The 26281-nt window shown below is 34.6% G+C and overlaps 1 protein-coding gene across 2 annotated transcripts; it reads left to right on the forward strand.

The window, feature by feature from the left end:
* Positions 1-1555: 1555 nt before the first annotated feature.
* Positions 1556-17891, forward strand: LOC120082949 (cation-chloride cotransporter 1). Of its 2 annotated transcripts, XM_039038387.1 has the most exons (13): positions 1556-2094; positions 2380-2520; positions 2734-2812; positions 5795-5886; positions 10501-10615; positions 11479-11579; positions 11784-11845; positions 12504-12728; positions 14332-14446; positions 14652-14846; positions 15230-15630; positions 16185-16346; positions 16543-17891. In XM_039038387.1, the coding sequence occupies exons 1-13, from the start codon at positions 1925-1927 to the stop codon at positions 17628-17630; spliced, it is 2946 nt and encodes a 981-aa protein (XP_038894315.1). In that variant the 5' UTR covers positions 1556-1924; the 3' UTR covers positions 17631-17891. The 2 variants fall into 2 exon arrangements, with proteins under 2 accessions (XP_038894315.1, XP_038894316.1); XM_039038388.1 differs by lacking the exons at positions 1556-2094; positions 2380-2520 and adding an exon at positions 5209-5255 and having other exon boundaries at positions 2759-2812.
* Positions 17892-26281: the final 8390 nt, after the last annotated feature.

Below are 26281 nucleotides of genomic sequence, written 5' to 3' on the forward strand. Positions count from 1 at the left end.
GTGAAATTCATGAGTTTATAATTTTTTTTAGAGAGACATAATTTTAGAGCAAAATTTTATTTTGTAATTTATGAGTTGCTTGAAAGGTTATTCGATGGTCAATTTGTGAATTGGTCAAATTTATCTTTGTGAAAAATTTTAATTGAAAGTAACAAGTTTCTGAAGATTTTTACATCTTTTTTTGGGGTTAAATCATAGGACATAAATCTAAAAATTTGTAAATAATTGTGTGCGAAATGAGTGTGGGTTTTAAAAGTGATTTTAATAGATTTAATTATAATATGTTTAACCAAATACAAAAACATTCAACATTCTTTTAATCACTTCTATCTCTCCCAAAATTGACGCCAAACTCACTTAATCATTTAAATCATAAAAATAACTAGCAAAATTTTTAACCAATTGAGATAATCTGACCCTAAAAAAAAAGTGAACTTGGTCGTTGAAACTCATTTTTTTTCCCTATTTTCAGATCAACTGAAAATCATCCTAACGGTATTTGATGTTTTATCTATTACATTATATCAAACTTATTCTCAAACTTTAATTAATAAATTTAGAACATTCTTAATAAATACAACTCGATTTAACTAAACACACACACACAAAGGGAGAAATATCCCTTTTGACTCAGAATTTGTCAAGTTATATCAATTTAGACCACAAACTTTCAATTTTTATCAATCTTAACTCTAAACTTATATAAATGTTGCAATTTCAACTTTAAACTTCAAAAAGTATTGCAAGTTTATCTTTCTAATAAGTTTTTTCTTTAAGTATAGTGTCTTTAATTAAAGACCGGTTTGGATTGACTATGGAAAAAATGTTGTTTTTCCTAAAAGTTTATTTAAACTATTTTGATTAAAATGGTTTAAAATAAACTTTGCAAATGTTTAAAAAACTATTTTAAGTGGTTGCCAAATATGTCAAATTTTTTCCAAAATGACTTATTTTTAAAATTAAATACTTGAGAAAAGTTAATCCAAATACACCCTAAATATAAAATATGTGAAATTGAAGAACGGCTAGTTTTATTTTCTTTTTGAGAAAAACAACATTTAGAGCAAAATTTTTGTTGTAATTTATGATTTTTTGGGAATGTTATTCAATGGTAAACTTGTGTAATAGTCAAAGAAAAATTTTATTTTATTGAAATTAACAAATTCATGAAGATGTTTACATTAATTTTTTTTTTTGTTGCGGTTAAAATTAGTGGATAAATTAACTAAAATCGAGCTGAGGGTTAAAATTGCAATAAATATATAAATTTATTGTCAAAATTAATAAAATTGAAAATTTAGACTCTAAACCGATGCGAGCAAACATCTCAAAATTGATATTTTCTCAAAAATAAATAAATAAATAAATAAAAATGTTTTACTAAAAAAGAAAGAAGAGAAAATCTGTGGTAAAAGAAGAGGAAATTAAAAAAAAAGGCAGTTAGCCCAAAAAATTTCGGTTGCAAGTAAATTTCACAGTGGTCTTCTAAATCGTGTGTACGGACGAAAACCGAGCAGCATTTGTCCATGCGCGTTGTTCGTCCGTGAGTCTCAATCGCTGCTCTACGTTTTTCAAAACACAGTCCAACAACAACGACGCACAAAAATTTTGCATTTTGCTGGTTCGTTCTTCGCGAGCCATTTTCCCCACATTCAAACCCGTTTCTCTCGGCGCCCCGCCCCTTTCCTTTGTTGTTGGACATTACCATGGAAATGGAAGATTCAATTTAGCTATATATTTCCCATTTCTCCCTTTTCTTCTCTTCCTTTTCTTCTTCTTTCAATTTCTTTCATTGGTCTTCCATCTCTTGCTTCCTATATACGCTCTCTTTCACTTGGATCTCTGATTTGTTTCCGGTCTTCCTTTTGGATCTCCATCTTTTTCACAACCCAACTCTCCAATTTCGTATTGGTTTGTTCTGACAATGGATAATGGTGACATTGAGAGCGGGGAAGAGGAATTTCATGGGCAGAGAGGTAGGAAGTATCGCCCTGTCGAAGCCCATGATCGTGCTGTTCTTGAAATGTCTTCCATGGATCCGGGTTCCTCTTCTTCCTCCTCCTCCATTCCCCCCATGAGTCATCCTTCTCTCAAGTAATCTGTTTTTTCTTCTACTTTTGGCCTTGTGATTACTATTGTGCTATTCTTTACTTGTTGGGTTTTGAATGAATTTGATGGCGAAGTGAATTTTGTGTTGGATTTGTAGAGGGATGATTGTTTCTTGTTGTACCTTTGACCAATAAATTTAAGGAAGGATCTTGGATTTTGTATTTTAGATGTATGTTAAGATGCAGTTTTCCTTGTTTTGATTAAGTACTGTAGATTTGAGAATATATGTTGAGATGCGGCTTGTTTGAAGATCTCTTGCTTCTATGGCAGGAAGGTAAAAGTGGGTTCTCAGACTGGCACTGAAAAAGAAGGGAACTCTCCTACTCGTATTGAAGTCAATGGCCCCCAGCGAGAATCCAAACTGGAGTTTTTTGGTTTTGATTCTCTTGTCAATATTCTTGGCCTTAAGAGGTACAATTTTTTTTTCTTTGCCAGTAACTTCTTTAGATGTATTCAATGCATCAATGAGAGGACCTTTTGCATAAAATTCGAGTGGACAACCCACAAACCTATTGCTAGCTCATTGGCCCTTTCTATATGGTGCAATTTGCTTTTAGAGATTTTCATTAAATTCTTCAGTTCAAATTTTGTGTAACGGTACTAGTATGTTTGTTGCTATTATAGTATGATGGGGGAACAAATTCAAGCACCTTCTAGTCCTCGTGATGGTGAGAATGTTTCTATCACTCAGGGGTTGCCAAAGGTAAATTATCTGAACTTGCATTATTGTGTTATTTTCCTTACTATTCTCCATTTGGGTATTTACATTGTCTTCAGTTAGAGTGATTACAAAATATCTCTGTAGCCGCACAGCTTAATTCACAAACCCTTCTTGGCCTTTGAGGGCTTGGATTGGCAACCACAAGAGGGGCTAGAGAGACCACCTCCCTTGAGGAAATTGGCTAGGTGGTTATCAGATTTGAGAGGAGTAAAGCTTCAGGCTGTGATTGTTTTTTTTTTTTTTTGGCCTTCTTGCAAAAAAAAGTTGGCACATGAGATGAATTTTTAAAACGTATTTGTTGAATGGGTGAGGGTTAACTGATTTTTGACCTTCATTTCCCTTATCCTAAAGAAATTAGAGGAAGCAGATGCAGATGTGAAAGTCTTTAGTCCTATTAGAAGTTTGTAAACATTTCCAAGATGTCAGTGGAAAGTATGCAGAATTTTTTTAACCCTTCACCATCTTCTGCTGTAGGGTGGTTTATATACACAAATTCTGGACAAAGTACTTCTTGGAAATGGGTCATTGAGAACTTTAGCCAAGAAACAAAAAGGGACCAGATCGATCCTGAGAAAGCTATAACTATGTTGCTTTAGGCTTTTTGGATAAGCTGTTATGGAGTAAGGGTTTAGGATATAAATAGAGAACTTAGTTAAAGACTAGCCTCATGCTAATCAGTTTCTCAGTTTTTCCCTAGGAAGTTAATCAGACAAGGGGACTCTCATCCTTTTTTCTTTTTATCATGGTTGCTATGCTAATATTGTCAGCAAAATCATTTCTAAAGAAAAAGGTCCAATTGAGGGGTTTAGAGTGAGAAAGTCTATAGTTCATCTGATTATTTGCAGTTTGCTGGTGAAAAATTTTCTTCTGAGCTGTGTGGAAGACTCTTTTGCTAATCTAAACTGGATTTTGATCATTTTACAGAAATATATGGTCCAAGAAGTAATAGATCCTCCAATGGAATCTTTGCCCTCCTTTGGAGGTTGTGGCTTGGAAGAAACTCTAGAATCTTTATGATCAAGAAACTAATAGAGACTTTTTTTGGAGTTTGGTTACTCTTTTTTGTTTCTACTTGGTCCTTCACTTCTAAATTCTTTTGTAATTATAGTCTAACCCAAATTTATACTAGTTGGGCTCCTTCTTTGTAATTTGTTTTGTGGCTACCTCATTTCCCCCTCCTTTTGTATCATTCTCCTTGATAATGAAAGTTATGTCTTATATATAAAACAATAAGTAATAGATCCTAGTGACCGGTGTTGGGGTTCTTTGATGATTAAAATGAGGTCAAGCGATAGTCTTCGTTTGTGAGTTATGAAGTTGCTCATGCCCTTTTCCTACTCAGGGAACTCCCTTTGGCCCATTATTGTTGATTTCTTTCTGTCTGATCCCATTGTCCTTGAGGTCTAGAATCTGGCATCTTGAAACTTGATAGAAAGCCTATCTTGAACTTGAAGGAGGAGACGCAGCTCAGCCTCTCCCAATTGGTCCCTACTGAAACCCCATTTGATTATTTGTGTATCTTTAAATCTTTTTGCAGTTGGAGCTTTGTTAGAGAAGTTCATGCAAGGTCTCTTTTGGGAAAATTTGGAAGAGAAAGGTGCTCTCATTTGGTTAATGGACTAGTGGGTTTCTATTCTTTTGTTTGATCTTCTTGCTGGAAAAAGATCCAAGGGTATTTAAGGATCAGAAAAAGTTATTAGGGGAGGTGGTAGTGTGGCTTGCTTCAATGCTTCCATCTTCTGTTTTGTTTTGTTTTCTTTAATTGCTTTTTTTGGCCATCTTACGTGCACCTTGACTAATCTCTTGGGCCATCCTTCCTGCCTCTACAACATATGGGTGTCAAGGAAACCCGTAAGATATTAAATCCTAGGTAGATTGTCACCATGGATTGAACCCAACTTCATTTGTCGACTGCTAGTTTTAGACTTTAGTGCTTTCCTACTGGATTGATTACCAAGGACTGGGGCTGGTTTTTGTATTGTGTATGATTGTTAGATGGGGGCCTGGATTTTGGCTTTTGGCCTTCATTTGTAGGGCTTATCTGTACGTTCATTCTACTTAACATAATAACTTTTTTCCTTTGAAAAAGCAAAACCTCCTATTTGATTTGTGGAGCATCTCACATGGAGTGACTTGGAATTTACCGTGGGTAACATCCACCTAGCTTATTGTCACAGCCTTCTCAAGAGATATTACTTGTTGACATGAATTTTGGGAAGATATGTTCTTGACTCTGTCTACCATCGGTGATGGAAACTAATTTTTTATAGCTGTAACAAATGCGTTCATTATTTTTACCTGATTAAATTGATTACTGTTTTGTAAAAAAATATTTTTTCAACGTAGATTTATAAATAACATGAGCAAGTTAATTTTAGGTGATCTCTTCATTGCGACATTGGGGCTGTTACTACTAACTTTGTTGGTAAGTAGCTGGCAGTCAAACCTGAAATTGGCTCAGTTACATTGGACATTGATTTGTTAAGTTTAATGTCACTATATAAGAAGATTTTCGTTAAAAAAATGTCGCTGGAAGAAGACTAGACAGAAATATTTTTTTTCATTTGTCTTCAGGATCAATTTCTCTGCATCTATTAATAAATGCTTATGATGGTAAATCTTGAAGCAGCTATTATTAGAATATTGTTGCTCTGGTTGTATTAGAAGAAATTTGTGGCGCTGATAGTTTTCCAACAAAGTGGCCTGTTCTATTATTTTACTTTCCTTGTTTCACTTCTGAAATTGGCGTTATTGTGTTCTTCTAGCAACATAAACTAATGCTTGAAATATTTGTTCGAGAAATTTCGTGTTTTCAGTTCTCTGTGTAGTGGATTCGTTTTTTTTTATGCACTTTACATGTAAGCAATTATTAGTGGGTTAAAAATGATGTATCATTTCAGTTGCCGCTTCTTAACCTTTGAATTATACATTTTTAATGCTTATCTTGCAATACATTTCATGCAGACCAATGAAGTTAAATCAGGTACATTGATGGGTGTATTTATCCCATGCTTACAGAACATATTGGGAATCATTTACTATATTCGATTTTCATGGTAAGTCTTTTGTTTAAATGCAATTGGTGTTTTTTTTTGTTTTTTGTTTTTTGTTTTGTTTATTATGGTTATTTTTTTGTTTATTATTATTATTATTATTTTTTGTATTTTACATGTTTATGCTTAACACACTACATGCAATTTGGAGAAGGAAAACCCTTATGCCCCGTTGGCTAAGGGCCTGAGGCCAACGGTCTTCGAGTAATACCTACCTAGAGGTCACGTGTTCATATTTTTGGATGAGCTTAATAAGGAAAACCCTTGAAGTCTCGTCTAGGCCTTGGGCTGGGCACATCTTTCAGAACAAAACTGGAGATAACACCTTAGCTGAAATTTCCATCATCTATTTCTATTCAGAAAAAGGACACTTTTCATGTAAGAATAATTAGCTACAGACGAAATCTATTTTCTCCCACTAAGAGTTTGCAGAAAAAAAAAAAAAAAAATCTCAATTAACATTAATTATGAAGGGGGAAACCGTTACTGAAGTCACTGGACGAAGAATACCATGAAGGGCAATGAAACTTGGTCAAGTAAAAAATCTCCTTCCAATCCCCCTCCCTCTTTTGTCGGTTACAGAAGTTCATTCTAACCATAATGCCCAAGAGATTTCTTTAACAGCTTCTATCCAAAGAATCTTATATTTCCTTTGAAGTTATGGCTATCCAGTATCTGTAATATGCTCTCTAGATAAAGGGTTTTTAGACCCAAGAGAGATGATGAAGATGATAGAAGAGTGTGTTCTGACATTTTTTAGTGTATAAGCAAAGAAACCGTAAGCCCTGTTTGGTCTCCGAAGATCCTGCAAAGTGTATACTAGCTAGGCATGAATCCAAGCTTTAGTGTATAATCCAATCTTTGAAGGAAGGAAGGAAGGAAAAGAAATTAAGTTTTGACAGCTTCTGAATCTATGGACGAGTGGAGCTTTAGGTAAGAAAGGGGCTCTTTTAAAGCTCGACCTTGAAAAGGCTTACGATAAGGTTGACTAGGATTTTCTTGATGCAGTCCTCAAGTTTAAAGGTTTCGGCAAAAGATGGAGGAAGTGGATCTGGGGTTGTATCTCCTCTACTAATTTCTCTATTATCGATGGGAGATCGAGGGGGAAGCTTGTGGCTCAACGAGGCCTTAGATAAGGGGACCCCCTTTCTCCTTTTTTGTTCACAATTGTTGGGGATGCTCTAAGTAGTCTTATTCTTTACTGTAGTGAAAGAACAATGGTAAGAGGTTTTTCCTTTGGTAGGCCTTCGGTTGAGGTTACCCTTCTTCAGTATGCGGATGATACGTTGGTCTTTTGCTCTTGGATTGTGGGGAATTTGAGGGCTTGGTGGTCGGTTATCAACCTGTTCCTACTGGGCTTGGGTCTTTCCCTCAATGCTTCCAAAACTTCCCTTATTGGGACTAATTTGAGCCCTGATGAGCTTGTTGCCAGTGCGGATTTTTTGGGTTGTAAAGTTGATTGCTTCCCTTTTATTTATTTGGGCTTCCCTCTTGGAGGTAGGAATGCTTCTAAGGTGCGTGGAACGCTCTTGAAGAGAAGTTCAAAAAGAAATTTGATAAATGGCAAGGTTTGATTCTTTTTAAAGGAGGAAGGTTAACTCTTGCGCAATCGGTTCTTAACAGTTTACCGTTTTAATTTTTTTTTCTTTGTTGAAAGCCCCTAAGTGTTATATCAACAAAATGGAGAAGATTATTAGAGATTTTGTGTGGGGTAGTGGGAGTTTTAAACCGGCTTCTCATCTTGTTAAGTGGTAGTGGTCTTCCCTCCCTACGATCTACGGTGGGCTCGGTATTGGGTCCCTAAGTCAGAAGAACAATGCTTTGTTGATGAAATGACTGTGGAGGTTTTTCCATGAGGAGATGACCCTTTGGAAGAAGGTTATTAGAGCTATTTACGACATGGATGACCATGGTTGGAGTTCTTTGAGGACGAGAGACAGAGGGAAGCTTAGACTCTGGAACGACATTATGAAACAAAAAGATCAGTTTTTTCAGTTTGTGGACTTTGTGGTGGGAAATGGTAGAAACATCAGGTTTTGGGAAGACAAGTGGTGTACTCCTCAACCTCTTGCCTCCCTTTATAGCGAGATCTATCCTATTTCTACTAAAAAGAATGTTGTCATCGTAGATTGTTGGAATAGTTTGAACCAGTCGTGGGATTTGGGGTTAAGAAGGAGTATTTTTGACAGAGAGATGGGTAGCTCTATTGCGCTTGCCCAACTGCTAATTGATTGGGTGGTGAGAAATGGTAGGGGCAGTTTGCGTTGGAATCTGGAAGTCTTAGGCAATTTCTCTACCAAATCCACCTTCCTCAAAATGACTATGGGTGTCTCGAAAACCAAAATGCCTTTGGTCAACCTTATTTGGAGGTTAAAAATTCCTAAAAAAGTGAAGATCTTCCTTTGGTCCTTTGCCAATAGAAGTCTAAATACTCATGATAAGCTTCAGAGGAAGTTCCCTAATTGGCCCCTCTCCCCTTCCATCTGCCTTCTTTGTCTTAAAGAGATGGAGTCTGTGGACCATTTGTTTTTACATTGTGATTTTGCGTCTAGAGGTTGGAATTGTATTTTTACCAGGTGCTTAGTTGCCTCCCTAAGCAGATTGATGATTGGTTTATGGATGGCCTGAATGGTGGAAACTTTTGTGCTAAATGTAGAATTTTTTGGCAATGTGCGACCTGCACGTTATTGTGGCACTTATGGAACGAGCGGAATAGTAGGTTGTTTGATGATAGGTTTATCTCTTTTGATTCTTTTTGGGCCCAGGTTCAGAACACGGCCTTTTGGTGGTGTATAAATTACACTAAATTCTTTGTAATTATAGCCTCCTTATGATTTTAAACAATTGGAGGGCTCTTCTTGTTTGATTTTGTTCCTCAACCCCCGCCCTTAGGCTATTCCTTTCTTTCTTGGTTTAATGCTTTTCTTTGTTTCTTATCAAAAAAAAAAAAAAAAAAAAAATCAAAGATAAAGAAAAAAATCATTTGAAACCACAGTGATGTAGAGGAAGGGAGGACAAAAAGAGAAGAGGGGGTGTCGGATGTTGCAATGTTGTTGGAGGTGGCTGATTTGTCGGATTTCGATGAAAACGAACTAGTGACTCACCGACTCTAGCTGTTACAAACTTGTCGGAGGGAGGTCATCTTCTTCCTTGGAGGTTCATTGGTTCACTGGGAGTCTGCACGTGATCAAAAAGTGGCGTGATGGCCGCCTTCACTTTAATTGAAGGGAAGGGATAGCTGTCAGCCTATCACTAGTAAGAAGGAAGCGCTTGGGTGTTGGTGGCTTACAATGAAGAAGAAGGAAGATGTGGGGGTGGCAATTTTGGAAACTTTTCCAACCAAATTGCAATATACGAGGGCCAAATTCATTCAGTTGGTCAAGTTGTTGGGCCAAATTCTAAATTTCCTAAGCCGTCCTTTCTCCTATAACATTCCAACCTGATTAGAACACCACAATTTCTTAAAATTTCCAACACGTTGGTGGTCCATTATGTTAATGCCAACTTGGACTTTTATACTTGTTTGGATCTCGAAGATTTGCAGTGTGATTTTTCAATTGGACTTTACCACATACATTTTCATTTTGTCACCCTGAACTCGAGGACAATTTTTATTTTTTTCTTTGTACAAATACACACACACACATATATAGAAAAGTCGGTGTTAATGGGAAGAAGGATGTAGGGTCTTATATAATTGGTATATTTGAGTTAATATTTGTTTAGTTGTTAATTTTCGATTAATTATTATTTTAAGTTGAATTAGTTATTTATCTTATTTTCTTGAAAGAAAGTAGCCGGTTTATAGTTGTAATGGGAAAGCTTTTTTAATCACATTTTAACGTAGAATATTATTTTAGAGAGTTCTCCCAACTCAAGGATGCATTTCTTTTGTTTGGCCATGGATTTGGCCTAATCTCAAACTTGTTGGATCAAGCATAGCATAGATATTTTCCCCCCTGTAAAATATATTGCTTCCATTTGGAGTATTTTGCTCTTTTATTTATTTTTTATTATTTTTATTTTTATTATTATTTTTTTTGGGTAATTCATTCTTGATTATTGTTGATCGAGGGTGTTCTTTTACCCCATGGTTTTTTGTTAGGGTTTCATTTCAAGGGAGATGTTTCCCATTTGCCATAACCTTTTTGACATTAATGAGGTTTGGAAGTGGGTTAGTCTGATAGGTAGTTTCCTAACTTCACTAATCGTTTAGTCTTGCTGTTTTGGGTTGAAATTTCAATATCTTCCTCTTTCTGTATGTCAATATGAGTCATGACAGAGAAGACACATCATCCTTTTAAATTGTCCATCTGGGATAGAAGACCCCTATATGTCGAACATATATTACTTAGTGATTGATATATGGTGATATATGCCTTGGCATTTTGTTTTATATGAACGTATTTCATCTGGTTTTTCTATGAGCCAATTTGCATGGGTCCACGTGCCTAGTTTCTTCTGTAATCTCCTCTTTTTTAGTAACAATTGGGGTTCCTTCTTGTAATGGTTAGTTCGGTGCCTGTTGCCTGTTTGGTGGGCCTTGTTTTATAGGAATTTATTGTATATTTTCTCTTATTTAAATGAAAGATGTTTCTATCATGAACAAAAATGCAGGATTGTTGGCATGGCTGGCATTGGTGAGTCATTAGTGCTGGTGGCGTTTTGTGGTTTATGTACGTTCTTGACTTCGATTTCACTAAGTGCTATTGCAACTAATGGTGCTATGAAGGTACATTTTTTAGTTTGAAATGTATTAGCATATTATAAGTTATAACTTTCCAAATACATAGATTATTTGTAATGGTGTGGTTGTTTTACCTCCGGCGTCCTCTTTCAGAACTTACTAATTTGTCAGTGATTAAGAGCATCAATTTAAACGAGGAAGAATATAGCTGCATCTATAAATTATAAAATATTCTAATGCACTTTGTATTCAACTGGCTTCAATAATTTTAAGATATAAAAGTAATTTGTACTTTTTTCTATTTATGAGTAAGCAAGATAAGATGAAAAGAGTTATATTTCGGAGTTGTTTAAGCAATTTTTTTTTCCTTTTTTTGGCTTGTAAGTAGTGATAGGGTTTAATTGACAAAGAGAGGTTCTTTGAGATTTTTTTTCAAAGCTCTTTTCTTTTTGGCTCTTGGCGTAAAAAAGTTCCTCCATTCAACAATTATAGATTGAATTCTCTTTTAATCAATTGGTGTATTTTTTATATCCCCCTTTGTCCAGGGTTGGATCTACGCCTCCACTTTTTTGTATGTTCATTTTATCAAATAAATTGTCTCTTATATTAAAAAAAAGCAAATAAAATTTTTAAAAGCACCAAATGAATATTACTAAAATATCTTTTTCCTTCAAAAAGAGTAATACAATTGAATCTCCACTTACAAGTAGATGTCGCCAAAGATTTTGTATTGATAATTTATCCAATTGAAATTTGTTTTCTCGGCTATTCCTTGACAATTTCATGGAGTAGTTTTTCACGTAAAGTGCATGCCCTATTAGTTTGGTAGTGAGAAAAATACCAGCTTAGTTTCCCTAGAATATGTTTCAGTGTCAATTAAGTTTTTTTATCGTTTATTTTGCTTCTAGGGTGGGGGACCATATTATCTGATAGGTCGTGCCCTTGGTCCAGAGGTCGGAGTTAGCATTGGGCTATGTTTCTTTCTCGGAAATGCAGTTGCTGGTGCTCTGTGAGTATATATGATGTTTAACTTAATTTTGATGGTTGTCGATATTTGTGATTTGTATTATATAAAAGACTTCAGAGTTGTAGTTGTCTTACCATTCTTTCATTGTCCAGCTACGCTTTTGTTTTGTTTTGCTTTTTTCAAGTTTAAATGTCCACCAGCTCTGTATATCTTAACTTCTGCCTTCTCCCCAATTTGGTGGTTCAGTTATGTGTTGGGAGCTGTAGAAACATTTTTGAATGCTGTACCAGCTGCAGGGATATTCAGAGGTAATGATGAGTCTTTGTTGCTATAAAGTTAGACAATAGACATAGAACTTATCTGTATCTACTTAAACCTTTTTATATTGTTATCAGTTGTGGATCTCGTTAGTTTTCATTTATAACTTGTATTTATATAACATATTTTAATTTCTAATTTTTATTTATATCAAAGATATATTTTTCTGGTATGTGAGGTTGATAGAATTTAACATATGAAGCATTATTATTCTAGTTTATTCTCACAAAGACACAGTGGCTTTCTCTTTACAACGAAGTAATGTCATTTCATTTTGAAGTAATAAACATGAGTTTTCTAGGTGTAATTGCAACGAAGGATTGGATCGCATTCCAATTTAAAGAAATTGGTCTATAATAGAAGCATATGGAGTTCTATAATGCTGATTTGGACAGTATTGATACTGTAAAATTTATTATAAGAATATTTCACCACCTTCTCCTTTACGTTAAAAACTTTTCAGATGTAATTTTTGCTATTGTCCATTCTACAGGCAGTTATTTGTCCATTATAATTGTTGGTATCGTACAATCGTGCACTATGGGATTCTAGATATTTTCCATATTTGGTACTAGCAAGACACGTTTAATTAAATTCCATCAGAGATGCCTGCTGCACTATGTTGATCATTTTGTTATTGCGATGCAGAGACTGTAACAAAAGTTAATGGAACAACTGTTGAGCCAATACAAAGTCCAAGTTCACACGACTTGCAAGTTTATGGCATTATCGTGACGATTCTTCTATGCTTCATTGTGTTCGGTGGTGTGAAAATGATTAATAGGGTTGCTCCTGCTTTCCTTATTCCAGTCTTGTTCTCAGTACTTTGCATATTTCTTGGAATTTTTCTGGCAAGGAAAAACGACCCTGCAGGTAACTTCACTTTCTTTTTAATTCAAAATAATTCTTATTAGCATATTCTTCTAAATATATGGGTCCCACATACACTTGACGGTTCTTTAGTTTTGCATTCTGCATGTTGCAAACTACCAACCGGCCATATTTCAAGCACTACACTGACCTCTAAAGTTGAATGGAGATGTGTTACGAATGGCTGCTCCTAATTGATTCTTCCGACTCTGTTCTAATATGTATTTTTATGGACTGTTTGTGTGTGTGTGTGTATGCTAAAAATTGGAACTTTCGGTACATGTTATGTTACATATAAATTACTATCGGAAACGAAATAATCCCTTATTTAGTAAGTCCCCTTATCCACATTGTTTTATCTACAATGTATAGTATACATCAGTGCAGAGCTAGCCTATTATACCTTAGAATAGAATCTAGAATAAAATAATAGAAGAATATATAAATTATAGAATTAGAAATTCTATAATCAAAATAATAAAAAAATGTGTCACAATATAATTTCTAATTTTGAGTTTCTAACTATAATAACTATTATATTATTCATTATAATAATAACTTGTTATAATCAAAGACAACTTTTGATAGAGAGATGAAAGAAGATACACAAGAAATCAAATAGGAGGAAATATTTTTCAATAGAGGAATTGGTATTCTATACGCTAAATGTTAATTTTGATACTTGTTACTTGTTCTTGATCAAAATTTTTTGGCAAGATGGGTATTAGGCTCATATTTTGCTTCGAACTTCAACTTATTTCAGATATATTGTCACTCTCCTCCTAGTGCTCAGGGACGTCAGAGTGGGTTGAGTTAATGCTGTGCATTTTGTCTTCTGCTTACTTGTTGAATGATGATGTTACAAACTGCTTACTAATCTCATAATAGGAATTTTGATTTCTACCATTTTCAATTGTTTCACGTGTATAAGTTGTGTGCTCCATCCCTGTCATGTCTCTGACATGGTTTTCTATACTTCTGCATGTCATCTCTTTTTTGTGTCATTGAGATTTGGAAATACTTGGTCAACTTTTTTTTTTTTTTTTTTAATATTATTATTATTATTGTTATTTTTTTAATTTTTTTAAAATCAAAGTGAGAAACAATACCTGGTTGACTTTTGGCAGCAAAGAAGAAAGATTTGTGTTGGACATTTTCATATGGTTAATTAGCATTGAATAAAATTGTATGAGAACTTGGATGTAACAGTGTTTTTTTTTTATAAAATATCCGTGAGTGCCAAACCAATTTACGCGCACCTTGACTAATCTCGCGGAACAATCCGCCTGACCCTACAACATTTAATTGTCAAGGAAACCCGTAAGATATTAAATTTTAGGTAGATGGCCACCATTGATTGAACCCATAACCCCTTAGCTCTTTAGATGTAATAGTGCTTAATATATATTTAAGCATTTGTGGGTCAAGGTCTTTGAACAATGCTATTGCGGGTTACGTTTTTGGATATGATTGCGGGTTACGTTTTTGGATATAATCACGATGACATAATTGAACAGTGAGGTTATTTGATTTTTCATCACCTTTATCAAAGGTATACATGTAGTGGAGGAATTGAATTGGTGCTTTCTTTTGATATGTTATTCAGAGGGCATCACAGGCTTGAGTTTGGAATCTTTTAAAGAAAATTGGAGTTCTGATTATCAGATGACGAACAGTGCTGGAATTCCCGATCCTTTTGGAAAAGTATATTGGAATTTCAAGTAAGCTTTGGATATTATTTTGTAATAATGTCAGACTACCTATTTATCTTGCATAACTATTAGTTTATTACTATCATATTTTTAGCTTCCTGAGTGGTTAAAAGTATAATGGATTGGATAGCACATTTCCGAGGAAACTCTTGAGGATTAATTTTCTACTTCTGCCTTTTTTTTATATTTATTTATTTATTTTTTATTATTTCAGTGCATTGGTTGGTCTTTTTTTCCCTGCTGTGACGGGAATAATGGCTGGTTCTAATAGATCAGCCTCATTGAAGGATACTCAGCGTTCAATTCCTATTGGAACATTGGCTGCAACTCTAACAACAACTGCATTGTATCTGGTCTCTGTTTTGCTGTTTGGAGCACTGGCAACCAGAGATAAATTGTTGACAGATAGGTAATATATCATAGTACCAAGTGAAATAATGTAAATGTTGATCATAGGAAATTCTGATACATGACTATTTGAGTGGCTTAGAGCTAGTGAGGCACTGCATTATCCATATTCATTTATTACTATTTACTAGTGAGTGATTTGGATGGAAAAGATCTCTGGCATTATATTGGCCAAATCCTTAAGAATATGCAACAGCTCAAGCATTATGTTTTTTTCCCTTTAAAGTTATTGTTAGGAATTGGATTCAAAGTTGAAGTATGAATAGAAAGTTCAACGGTCCTTAGAGATGGGGAGGGTGGAATTTGATACTAATATTGTATTTTTGTAGGCTTTGGCCGAGCAGTTCAAAATGTTTCTATACTGAACCAAAATTTCTTATGTAGGCTTCTTACTGCTACGGTTGCTTGGCCTTTCCCAGCAATTATTTATGTTGGAATTATTTTATCAACCCTTGGAGCTGCCCTTCAGAGCCTGACAGGAGCCCCTCGCTTACTAGCAGCCATAGCCAATGATGATATATTGCCTATTCTAAACTATTTTAAAGTAGCAGATGGCAGTGAGCCATACTTTGCAACCCTCTTTACTGCATTCCTCTGCATCGGATGTGTCATAATTGGGAATCTTGATCTTATCACACCAACTGTAACCATGTTTTTCCTACTGTGTTATGCTGGTGTGAACTTATCCTGCTTCCTTTTGGATCTACTGGATGCTCCCAGTTGGCGTCCACGGTGGAGATTCCATCACTGGAGCCTCTCTCTTCTTGGTGCATCACTTTGTGTAGGTATGCTATACTTTCAAATATATAGTGAGTGATTTTTTTTAGATTCAAGTCCTTATTGTTAAGTTTTTCTCATTTTAGCTCAGAAAATTTGGCAAGTCCCTTTTGACCAATTAACAAGTTCGATTTCTATTTTGTTTCTTTACTTGAGATCTCACAGTGCCTATTTGACACACTTTCTGTACAAGTAGTATTAATAATAAAATAACGGAAATCTTTATAGTTTTTCCCTCTTTTATTTACGTGTGTACAATTGCCAATGAATTAATGATGAATTCGTGCAACATATTTAACAAATTCATGTAAGATCATAGATGAAGAATAAGGCAATATTTTTCCTTCCGATGTTTCTATCGGACATGCGACTGATTGCATTCCCAAAATCTAAGGATTGAGAATTTTGCATCAACTGACTATGTTGTTTGTTGAACAGGAGAAACGTTTTGCTAGTCATTAGAACCAATTATTTGCCCATCATCTCCTGCATGGCTCTCTGTCCCTCCCTCCGAACCATTATTAATTTGTTTTTTACTCAATCTGTTTTTTCTTTTTTACAGTGATAATGTTCTTGATCTCGTGGTCGTTCACTATAGTGTCTCTAGCCCTTGCAAGCCTTATATATTATTATGTGTGCCTAAGAGGTAAGGCTGGGGACTGGGGTGATGGTTTCAAGAGTGCATATTTCCAACTTGCTCTCCGCAGTCTTCGTTCGCTTGGAGGTGAGTATCCTACTATCACTTAAACGCTTTCTTGACTATATTTTTTGGGTCATTTGCTTTATGTTAGAGTTCTTGGTTTCATTAATTTGACTTAGCTATTTAGCTCTTCCCACTGCACTGTTATTGGCTTTGTAGCTGTTTGTGGAAAAGTAGTGGGACGTCGTGTTGTTAATGTAGCTATATACTTATATTGCAGCGAGCCAAGTCCACCCAAAGAATTGGTATCCCATTCCTTTGATATTTTGCCGGCCATGGGGAAAGCTGCCGGAAAACGTACCGTGTCACCCTAAACTTGCAGACTTTGCAAACTGCATGAAGAAAAAAGGCCGTGGAATGTCCATATTTGTCTCCATACTAGATGGAGATTACCATGAACGGGTTGAAGATGCAAAAGCTGCCTGCAAGCAGCTTGCTACATATATCGATTACAAACGTTGTGAAGGTGTGGCAGAGATTGTTGTGGCTCCCACAATGTCTGAAGGTTTCCGAGGGATTGTTCAGACGATGGGTCTTGGAAATCTCAAGCCGAATATTGTGGTTATGCGATACCCAGAAATATGGCGTCGTGAAAATCTAATAGAAATTCCAGCTACCTTTGTTGGAATAATCAATGACTGCATTGATGCTAACAAGGCAGTTGTCATTGTTAAGGGTCTGGATGAATGGCCTAATGAATTTCAAAGGCAATATGGAACTATAGACTTGTACTGGATTGTGAGAGATGGTGGTCTTATGCTTCTCCTCTCTCAGCTTCTCCTTACAAAGGAGAGCTTTGAAAGCTGTAAGATTCAGGTGTTCTGCATTGCGGAGGAGGATTCTGATGCGGAGGGCCTCAAAGCTGATGTCAAAAAGTTTTTGTATGATCTTCGGATGCAAGCTGAGGTGATCGTTATAACGATAAAATCATGGGACACACAAGTTGAGGGCACGCAACAAGACGAATCAATGGAAGCCTTCACCGCCGCACAAGGGAGGATTGCTAGTTATTTAAGTGAAATGAAGACAACAGCAGAGAGCAGAGGAACCACACTCATGGCTGATGGGAAGCCAGTGAGTGTGAATGAGCAGCAGGTTGAGAAGTTTCTAAATACAACTCTTAAGTTGAACTCAACAATTCTGAGATACTCAAGGATGGCTGCGGTCGTGCTCGTCAGTCTCCCACCACCTCCTGTCAACCATCCTGCTTACTTCTATATGGAGTACTTGGATTTGTTGGTCGAGAATGTGCCTAGGCTCTTGATTGTAAGAGGATACCGTCGAGACGTTGTAACTTTGTTCACCTAGATTTCAGTTTCTTGCTTCCTTCAGTGGTAATTCCTTGATTACTGTTCATATTGACATTCCATTTTTTTTTTCCTTCTTCAAAGTCTTGTAGCATTTTAGATTACAATCATTCTTTGACTATCCATCACTAGGTCCTCTTTTTTTCTGTTTTGTATTACCATAACAGTCTCAGAAATTTTGATATTAAATAGGCCATTATTGGGGTGCAATTCAACTTTGATTAGACTTTTATGGTATTAGACATTAGCCATTGAATTTGTATTCTATGGTCTACTCTTCATTTGAATTAAACATTTTCATTTCTTAAGTTTGTTGCTCTATTATCTCCTACCAAATCCCCAAATTCAATTCAGTACCGTACATTTTTTGAGTTTTAAGGGCAAATCTAGACTTTATTTTATGTTTTCAGTCAAGTTCAACTAATATGTGTTTGATAGACAATTTGGATTTCATTTTAAAAATTATTTTGGATTTTAGTGATTCAAATAGTGTAAATTCTTAAATTGTTACATGTAGATTTCAAATTTCAAAATTTAAAACGCATAATTATATTAAATAAAAGTAAAATATTTAAAAACACATTATGTCAGGTATCATGTTTTTAAAATTAATATATCTTTCATGTAATGTATTATAAAATATATAATATTACAAAATAATAATTATACAATTTTTGTTTAATATAAAACATGTTTATAAATAATTTAATCAAAATTTATTGTCAACTAATATTTACTGAATAAGAAAACCTAGTAAAATGATTAATAAATATAGTATCAAGTATGTTTTAAATAAATGTTTAAATTAGAATCTACTTTCTAAATCTTCTACCAAATACATATCTAAAATAGTTTAATAAAAAATTCATTGAAGCCCTTGTTTTCAAATTTTTATTTTCGGATTCTCTACCAAGTCTTGAGTTTATTTGGGAATGATTGATATAATCAGTTTACTCTATTATCTCATACGTTATACCCATTATTAATTCAATTACAATTTTAAAAAATGAAAATAAATAGGAAATTATCAAATTTAGCTTTGAGCTCACTTTTGATTTCGTCATATCGCAATTTAATCTTTATTAAGTTGTTAATTCAATAACAATTTTAAAAATGAAAAGAAATAGGAAACTGTCAAATTTAGCTTTGATCTCACTTTTAGTTTCATCAAATTGCAATTTAATCTTCGTTAAATATTGCAACTTTCACGGTTAATTTTAATAAAGTGTAGCGATTCATTTAAAAATACCATCCATGAAAATATATTCAAAAGCATTTAATGAAAATAAAACACATCAAATAAGGAATATTTGGCAAGAACTTGATTCTTATCGAAGTTTGTGAGTTTTGGATAATTCATTCAATTCTCGATCTTGTGCATTTGACTAGACTGATTATTATTATTATTATTTTTTTGGGGAAACTTTAACTTTGCTTTTTATTTAAATATGAGGTAAACTGAAACAATATATTAGATTAAAAACCAAATCTATACTATATTAAAAAGGAGAATGTGGGAAGAATTTTTATTTTTCTTTTTTCTCTTATGTCTCTTAAAAATCCTATTTTATCCTCATTTAATATTTTCTATCTTATGTATGATATCACACCTTTTGAATTCTCTTGCATCACTCCATACAGATACATACATTTACAAAATTGCATACATATTCCTTCACATTATAACTGCAAAATTTTCAAATAATAAATAACAACTTTTCTACTTTTTATCTGGTCAAGTTTTCGTTCTATATTTCATGATGATCTTGATCCTCCTTTGTATCTTGGTTGCATTGGTTGTTTTTTTCAGCGGGTTTCTATTGTCACCAATACCCAAGGCTCTCACAGTGAAGTCTTCTCTTGATCAAGGTGAGTTTCTTCGTCTTTTTTTTTTTTTTTTCCTTCTTCTTCTTCTTCTTCTGGAAAGTAAGAGAACAAGGGAGGATGTTTAGTAAAAAAAAGACTAAAAAAATAAAATACACCAATCAATTAATATCAAGAAGTCATAGAATAGGTGAAGAGAAGTGATAGAATTTTATTATGGTGGATTTGCTTTGAGATTTACTTGGCCATTGAGATATGATATTAATGTTTATACATATAAATGGTCAGAATAAATATACTTTACTAAATATATAAGTTGTGAGTCTCTAAAACACATGTATTTGGTTAGATAGTTTTTTAAATCTTTCTTGATTTTTTCTTATTTCTTTCCCTAATATTTTTTCTTCTCTTTGTTTTTTTTTATTCTCGATTCATTCACACCGGACACATTCAACCACATCGATCTCCTCTCTTCCACTGTCATGTTGATGTTGATTTTATCCGTACAAAATTAATTAATGTGAAGCAGAAGGAGTTGCAGTTTCAAATTTTTTTGTAAGTATTATGTATAAATTTATTATTTTTTTTCATTTAATTTTACATTATTTTTTATGTGAAATGATTACTATTTTTTTCATCCCTCCATTTTGAAAGTTTTAGAAAAACTATATCTTTATAGAAACATACTAGCAAATTAAATATCTCTTTTGCAACATTCATCCTCATGGTTCAAATTCTCCACTCCTATTTGTACTAAAAAAAATCTCTTCTGCAAGCAAGGTAATGACCAATTTCTATAATATTTTGTCTTTTTATATGAATTTTAAGGACACGACTCAGAGAAATTACAATAAGTTTTTTTTTTTCCTTTTCAATTTGCTAAATGAGTTTTCTCCAAATTGGCCTATTATTTAATTTATAAAGTATAATTTAGATTGAAAAAGAAGAAGAAAAAATAAACAAGAACGGAGTCTTCTGAGAAGAAATGAAAATGAGTTTGAAAGGAGAAAAGAGGTTGAATAAGAGATGTGAAAGTAAAGAATAAGATTCAAGAGGGAGTGTTAACAATGATGATATTTTGTATTCATGAATATAATAGTTCAGAATTGGCCTCAAAACAACACTGTAGATGTAAACTCTAGACCTTATTTTACTAAGTAAGTATGTTTAAGTTAATGTATTGATGTATGGTTAATTCCATTGTAGGTATGTTGTATGTAGAAAAGGGTTTAGGGGTTTTTGAAGGAAAAATATTCTAAGTATGGGAAGCTTAGGCTCTCGAGTAAAGGGGAGCAATATGACACTTAGAAGAATAAGAGAGCCTGAGGTTGGTTGTGTTTCTCCCAAGCGTTCAAGGTTACAAAGAGGAAAAATAGCTAAGTGTGAGGCTTGCGTTGAGGACCATGACGAACTTAGTGAAGGCTAAGACATGTGGGATGCGTGTAACCAAACTTGCCTAAGAGAGCATATGTGAGGCGCCAAAGCAAGGGCTAGGCGGGTCGCAAGGCACAAGGTATGCTTTGACCGAGGGGCAAAGAGGTTAGGTTGACAAGTGATCAAAGGCCTAGGCATGGGCTTGTGAGGTGATGGCCAAGAAAGAGAGGCCTATGCGGCGAATACCAGCTAGTGCATTGGCAGGCCAATGGGATAAGTATCAACCTACGCGCTGATAGACAATCGATGCATTGAAATAAGGTAGAGGTGCTCAGCTTAATTATCAAGACTAATGGTTCAGGTGGTGTGTTTAGGGCCTAAGAAAAACTTAGTGGCTTAGTTGTCACCCTAATAAGCTATTTGGACATGCTTGCACTAGTATAAAAGGGAAGTCAAATAGAAGAGATTGGCTCGGTGTTTTCACATGTGCTAAGAGAGGAAGGTTGCTATCGAATTGAGGTTTGATCAGTGCTGAAGAGGAGCTGGGGCTGCCAAGAAGAATTTCCTATGAATTCGAGTTGAAGCTTAAAGACTTTCCTAAGTGTTACAAGCTTCCAGATTTCTCGGGCAGGTGAAGAAGATTGAGAAATTTTAAGCATGATAGGAGAAATTAAAGGCTCAAATTGTAAGGTAAGAAAGTTAAAATGTTTATGACCAAGTTCTTAGAAGGAAATTATGTGAGATAATGTATGGAATTTAAGTTATTAAGGCTAGAAGTTGAATATGGAAATTTGATGTTTGAACAAGCAGGCAGCTGCATATGAAGGATAAGCACATAGCTGAGGGTGAGGCTATGTGCGGTTGAGCGCAAGTGCTGGCTGTGGTGTGTGTGTGCAAAGTGGGCGCAAGATTGCGAGGGAAATATAGACATTGGTCGAGCGCGCTAAGGGCAACATTGACAAACGTTTAACACATAGGCACCGTGGACATGTCCTAGAGCCTAAGTGAGTGTTGTGAGTGCATTGTAACTTACGGGCTGAGCAAAAGGTAAATTGTCCAAATATCGTGTTGTGATGAAGTATGCTATGCGAAGAAGTATAATATATGATGAAAGTTGTGAAGGTTAACTAAGGGTGATGTTAAACTTAAATAAGTAAGTTAAGCTCAAGAGGGAGCTATTAGTTTTAACCAAGGGTATTTACTGATGTTACAGGGCAAACAAAAATAGAAGAAGCCTATCATCCTTTAAAGAAGTAACCTAAGATAGTGAGTGACAAAGTTTATGAATGTTTTCTCGTATGTGTTTTCAACGCATGATTTACTATTGAGCTAGTTTTCAAGATGTTTTCCTAATAATGTACCACGCATGAGCTTTCAGCTTTGCGATGAATTTTCTGAGTAAAACATGATTTCTTAAGCACTATTCTGACGCATGCTTTAGTATGTGCGGACGCATAGTCCAATATTTTCTGAGCATTGAGATTTATGAAGCATGTGTTAACTGGCTTTCCTTAACTTATGTTAGTCTTTCATGATAAATGCATTTAAGACTTGTTTGATTGGAATGCTTGATGTTCAAAGGTTGAGTTTTCTTATCCAAAAGAAGAGTTACGATGATATAATGAGGAAACCCAATACTGAAAGTATGAAGGTATCTGGTGAAGGAACTCTTATACAAGAGTACCTCTGAGCGGAAGCGGCTCTTTCTAAAGACATTGTGATAGAATTACCACATTTATATTCAAACAAATAGATATGTATCAAACTATAAAATTACCGGCATGCTTTTAACAAATAACCAACAAGAGAACGAATACATACTAGTTGAAGACTCTTTCTTCATAGGAAAGCTCGTTCACTCCAAGCGAACAGGCTCCTTTCGCTCTTGCTGGAACGTCAAGCCAATCGTTCACCAACATTTGGTCGTCTACTGACGAACGGTCTCCACATGAATAGAACAAATATGGGGATGACACCACCACTTGAAACCCTTGGTATTCTCAGTGTGAGAATCTAAAGAGTGGGCTCTGTTGGAATTTGGTAGAGGGGAGGAGGATATGAAGATTGTATACAACGATCAAGCAAGTGGGAGAAGAGTAGGGTCTATCGTATAGACAAAATGCTTGGTCGTTTAGAAGAAGTACACGATCGTGTAGGAAAAAGGCTGTGATCATTTAATAAATGCTCGGGCACTAGATGATCGTTTAGTAAAACGTAGGCGATCTTTTAGAAAGACACGTGCTTGTATATTATCGTGTAGCAACTTAGAGCTATCGTATAGTCTCTCGGTTAGTTAAGCGATGGGCAGTATACTCTATGCTTGAGCGAAGTACGTGGTCTTATGCAAAATGAAAACAATTTTCATTTTATACTTCAGTTACGAAAATTGATTGGAACTTCCCACTAACACACGGTTACAGAGAAAACGACATGCACAATTATCTCATAATTGTCAAATTAAAATAATAAATATAATCATATAATATTCATTAACCTATAGTTTAGTATCACATATAAACAATAGTGTTTTCTCCTCTACTAGATATAAATCATATTTATATCCAATTTCCTCCAATTAATATATCTCATACATAAAGTCAATCATATCAAATATAATTAACCAGTTCAATCATATCATATATAATCGAACTCCCTCTCGTCAATTTGAACTTTTCAAACTGACCCAAAAACTAATTCTCAACTTGAATCCATTGAGCTACGAAGGGGATCTTATGGATCTATGGCTCGAAGCTCCAACGATATGTGAATAGTTGACTAAAGTCTTTAGCCACGAGATCTACCATCTGTTAACTGCCAGACATTCTACTAAAGATCGACAATGAATTCTCCTTTCCACAGATATATTTCTATGTCCACTGGATATAATCAATCAATAGTACGATAACCCTTCACAGATGCTCATAAGTACAGTTGGACCAATTTACCGTTTTGCCCCTGTAGTTACATCTAACTTCTTAAGTACCATTGATCCCTTTAATGAACAATACAACATAGTCCTACTATGTGTGGACACTTCTCGGGCCATGAGAAGGTGTGTGGCACCACATCGTTCAAGCCCAGGGGTCAACCAGGGAGCAATCTATCTACTTACCCTACTTCGGAGAAGGAGTGAATTCCATCTTGTGTAGTTGAGTTCCCAGCTCCCAAATCAGAAGAATTCCAAAAGTGGTAGGTTTGAGTCGGCGACCTGACCAGTCGCACCCATGCAAATAAAAAAACTTCCCTCAAAGGCAGGAGTTCCCAACTCACCCAGGATTGAGGTTATGTTACTTATGGTCATCCTAGTGAAGTGAAGTCTCTATCATGAATGGTATATAACGAGACGTTAACACTTTGTGGTCAGGTCTTATACAAACTCTTTGTATAGGACGCCCTACTCGCACATCCTCACATGAATGATCAGGATCAGACTATCTGTAGCAAGATACATCACTTAGAACCATTCCATAAAGTGAACCGCATCCGTAGCGTTACCAGGATAAGGTTTCCTTCCTATATCCATATACTACAGACCATTTTGGTTATCATTTAAGACATGATCCACTTGTATGTCACTACATACATGCTTAAGTTACATAATGACAACAAAGGATTTTAGTTTATTGGTTTGCGGTAAAGCAAATAAAACATCCAATGTTCAAAGACAAGTAGTGAAGAAAATATCACATATTATACATCACAAGCATTCATACAAAACTGTGTTTACAAACTATAGGACACGAGAGTTTAGGGTATCATCCTCAACATCTGGGTCCCCTGATACCTAAGGTATGATAGTATTCAGGATATTACCACCTGCACGTAGGTACTATACTATTGACGATGATTGTATCAAGATTACTCTACATCAGCTAAGGATTGACGTTGAGGGATTGAACAAAAGGGCTCTCTCAACAAAGTGTGAATGATGAGAATTTCCAATAGAAATGTTAATGTTTGAGTTTTCAGGGTTTGAATATTTTACATGTTTTAAATATATATGAGTATATTTGTTTTAAGCCCTGAAGCTTTTAAGGAAGTTGATGTTTATTTGATGCTCAATATGTATGCTTTAAGGTAGTCAATCACTGGGCTAGTAGCTCACTCTTTCCAATGTTTTCTTTTTCTTAAGTAGCGGTCAACACTCTAGAGGATAGTTGTTCTGCTAGTCTGCCACTTAGAGTACAATGGTTGAGGTGAAGTGAAACTTAGATTGCTAAGTTGTTTTGTTAACGGTTGTCCTTCATGTACTATTAGGGATCTGGAATAGTTTGGAATTGGGATCATAGTCTGTGTATGAGTTTGTTTACTATTTTCATGTATGAGCTTGACATCTATTTAAATTGTCTTGGTTATTTATTTTGAGGAGATAAAAGTTTATAACTGCTTATTAGATGCTTAAGATTCTGTTGAACGGGTTGAGAGTGAAGGCATAGGCAGTTGATGTCATAAGAGGATTGGCATCAACTGTCTTTACATCTTCTCTTAGGATACAAAGAGATTTTGGGAAGGGGTGTGGCAGTAGAAGACATGAAACCTAAAAGATGCCACAAATTTATTCCTTACTTTAATTTTCAAGTTTTCGAATGGATCTTCTCCTAATTGGTAAATTATTTAGTCTATTTTGATTTTTTCTTTTCTTTTGTTAGTGCACAATTATATGAGTATTCTTTTCAACCATAAGAAAGATTCATATATTTGTCTCATTTTTAAATTATAATTTTAATGTTGAGCATGTAGTCTTTGTTAGTTCGTGAAATTTTATATTATTGTTATTTTATTATTTTTAGCTAGATCTTTGATTAAATTTCTAATTTATTAAAATCTTAAATATCTTATTAATATGTTTGAGCCAAAATATTTATTTGGTTTTCATGTGTTTGAACATAACATTTTTTTTATTCATTATGTTAGGAGAACTACCTATGACAACAATAGAGAACAATATAATCAAATTTGATAGATTCAAAAAATCTAAAATAAATGTACTAGTACATATCTCTAACTTTTTATCTTACTTTATTCTCAAATTTACTCTAATATTAAGAGTTGTACTATTTTTGTAGGAAGAAAATAACTTCGGTTGAATCATACAAACATACTAGCAAAACCAACAATCATCAAAATTTATGTTTCAAGCGTTCTACATATCCAAAAAAACGTGCAACTCATTTTATATTGTCGTGAATAACCTAAAATAAGATATATATAGTTCTGCCCATTATTTTATTTCTCATGTTAGATATTTGTTATTTATACTTAATAAAATCTAAGTTAATTTGTTCTTGACATTTCATAAACAAAATTGATGTTCTAAAAATTTTTAGCCATGTGCATCGCACGTGTTTTATAGCTAGTTAGCTAAAGCGAGGCATTTTCAAGATGTTTACACAAAACAAAACAAGTCAATTCTATTATCTAATTTACCCTTAAAATTGAAATGAACTTAGGTCA

This window comes from Benincasa hispida, chromosome 8 (genome assembly GCF_009727055.1).
Source record: "Benincasa hispida cultivar B227 chromosome 8, ASM972705v1, whole genome shotgun sequence".
NCBI lineage: Eukaryota > Viridiplantae > Streptophyta > Magnoliopsida > Cucurbitales > Cucurbitaceae > Benincasa > Benincasa hispida.